Source organism: Montipora capricornis, chromosome 12 (assembly GCF_036669925.1).
Source record: "Montipora capricornis isolate CH-2021 chromosome 12, ASM3666992v2, whole genome shotgun sequence".
Lineage (NCBI taxonomy): Eukaryota > Metazoa > Cnidaria > Anthozoa > Scleractinia > Acroporidae > Montipora > Montipora capricornis.
In genome coordinates this window covers 26,055,008-26,057,507 of record NC_090894.1, presented here as the reverse complement: position 1 = coordinate 26,057,507, position 2,500 = coordinate 26,055,008, and the positions used below count along the sequence as shown (strand labels likewise).

The window sequence follows — 2,500 nt, the reverse complement described above, 5'->3', positions numbered from 1 at the left end:
GTTGTGGTCTGCCCTCTGTAGTATATAAAAGTTGGGAGGGAAAATGCTCGGAGATACTAGCTACAATAAGCTACTCTACGGTCAGGATTGATAAGATCATGACTCGACTCCCAGTTTATTTTGTTAATGGTAAGTTTCTGGTGATTTCTGGATAGTTCCAGTCCTTTGTGACGGCAAACGGACAAAATTGAAGTGTCAAAGTAGCCGTTAGCCCTCGCAAAGGACTGGAACTACGACAAGGGTTAGACTTTGAACTTACCATAGAGCGGTTTTCAATTGAGTGTCGAAAGTAATTAGATAATTACTTTGGTTTATGATTACTTCACTCAGTGATTGGTTCAAAGTTCTCGCGCCATTTTTTGAACCAATCATAAGTAAAACCAAAACCAATCGCGGCTCGCGCGTGCACATTTTCCCGCGCTTTGTGTCGGCTACAAGTAATTACTTCGAGTTTTGATTGGTTTGCCGGATTGTCTCCGTCCTTTTTGATTGGCCAAAGTAATTACTTTGGTTTTGGTTTTACGACACTCAATTGAAATTCGCTCTAAGCAAAATAGGCTATTACTTAGTCACTTTTTCTACCTCTCCAATGCAACCAGATCGCTGTTAAAGTTACCTTGCCAGGCACAGGTTACGCAGTAATTTTCTTTACCTTTAATGTTCCATATACGCATTCCATCGTCTTTCCACAGTGACAAACTGGAATCTACGGATGACGTCACAAATGAGGTATTTGAAAAGGCCTTCATCTGTTGGAAAACGAATTTAAAATGCCGAGTTTAGTACCACATAGAGTTCTCTTTGCTCAGAAAACCGAATTGAGGTCCATCGCTCACTGGGGTCTGGTCCCCGAACGAGGAAGGAGCGAGCGCGGGATCTTTTTCTAAACAGCGGTTGGTAATCGGGTCTGAAATTTGTCACTTAAACCGTCCACAGCAACACCACAAGCATAGCTTTTCTCGAGGCGTTGTTACTCTGAGCAAATTATTTGTGCAACTTGTCAACTTGCCCCGAAACGTCACGGTGATACAAATTGAAAGAAATATTGCCTAATGTGGCACACCTAGAAACAGCCAATAAAAAGTGGGGAGACAAGTTGCAAAAAGTGTTGCTGACAGTAGAATCGAGATATTCTTTCCGAAACGCAACTCGCATCGTTGCAACGAAATTTTCCTTGCGTCGGGTCATATATGTTCTGCAACTTGTGTCGTAACGTGTTTTGCTATTGGTTGATGGAAATGTTTCGTAAAAACGTTTCTCTGTGTAACTTCCGTCGAGCAATAGCTTTAACAAATTGCGACACAACATGTCGAGCGTAACAGCGCCTTTCGGTAGACTACGATATTGAGAAACGCTTGTACCTGACAAATTTCAGACGTGTGAGCTCGTCTATGACTTCGAAGTAAACCACCTCTGACATCCAACACAGAAGCAAGGCCAGAAGAGAACCCTAACGCGATCCAGCGTCCATCCGGGCTGCAACAGATGTCACGCACGGTACCTGTTTATATTAGAGCAATGCACTTTAAATACAGTAGAAATGACGTCGACGCTCTTTGTATAAATTTTTAAACTGGTCGGAAGTATAAAGAGGGAATCTTATAGACGTTTACAACTCCATCTGAGAAAGATCCTTTTTGTCACCGCGAACCAATGTGGCCCGGGTTCGATTCCCAGACTTGGCGTCATATGTGGGTTGAGTTTGTTGGTTCTCTACTCTGCACCGAGAGGTCTTCTGCAGCCAATCAAGATCAGGGCGGCAAATACACTTTCAGCCTGGGCATTTCCTGTTTGGCCCACAAAAAAGCGCGTTTTACAGAGGGCATTTGGCCGCGCGTATCGATAATAATGGACTTTTGCTGATGCTGATAACATTTTCAGTGCAGAGTGATGAAAACGTACCTGCTATACTGCTTGTAGTAACTTTCCACTCCATAACAAAGCCTTGTTGGCGAACATCCAAAAACCTACAGAAATACAAATTACATGAGAAGGAAGAAGGGGAGGAATTTGTATCAGTGAACGCTCCAGGTTAAAACAATCCACTTTCACTAAAGCTGGCCCGGAAATAATAAAGAAAGATGAAGATTCGCCTATAAAAGTGTGACTTGTCTTATATAAGATTATTTTTCTTTTTGCGATTCTTGCACTTAAACTGTGCTAAAAAGCGAGAAATAAGGCAAACAAAGCTCACGGACTTTTTCGCACTACGTAAGACTTGTCTCTTTGGCCCGTTTTAAACGTCGCATTTTACATGTGCCGAATCTAATGCAAACGAGCGAAAACAATAGATTTTTCTCATTTGCATTAGATTCGGCACATGTAAAATGCGACGTTTAAAACGGGCCTAAAGCAAATGAAAAACGTGGATTTGACAATAAAATTTGTTGGGTATAGTATAAAAGCTCAGATTGAAAGCTGGCTATCATTTAATAATTATTCTATGAGTCAAGGAGGGGATTAGCGCCGACCCATCAAATATGCAACAAGCCCATAAATA

At 41.8% G+C, this 2,500-nt stretch overlaps 1 protein-coding gene across 3 annotated transcripts in view; it reads right to left on the bottom strand.

Annotated features, from left to right (window-relative positions):
- LOC138027826 (WD repeat-containing protein 81-like) overlaps positions 1 to 2,500 on the bottom strand; it is a 27,324-nt gene that overhangs the window by 3,497 nt on the left and 21,327 nt on the right. For all 3 annotated transcript variants that reach the window (XM_068875441.1, XM_068875442.1, XM_068875444.1), the window contains 3 exons: positions 1,903 to 1,967; positions 1,362 to 1,501; positions 653 to 749 (listed from right to left, as the gene is read on the bottom strand). In XM_068875441.1, the coding sequence (XP_068731542.1) occupies positions 653 to 749; positions 1,362 to 1,501; positions 1,903 to 1,967 (302 nt within the window). The remainder of the gene's footprint in view (positions 1 to 652; positions 750 to 1,361; positions 1,502 to 1,902; positions 1,968 to 2,500) is intronic.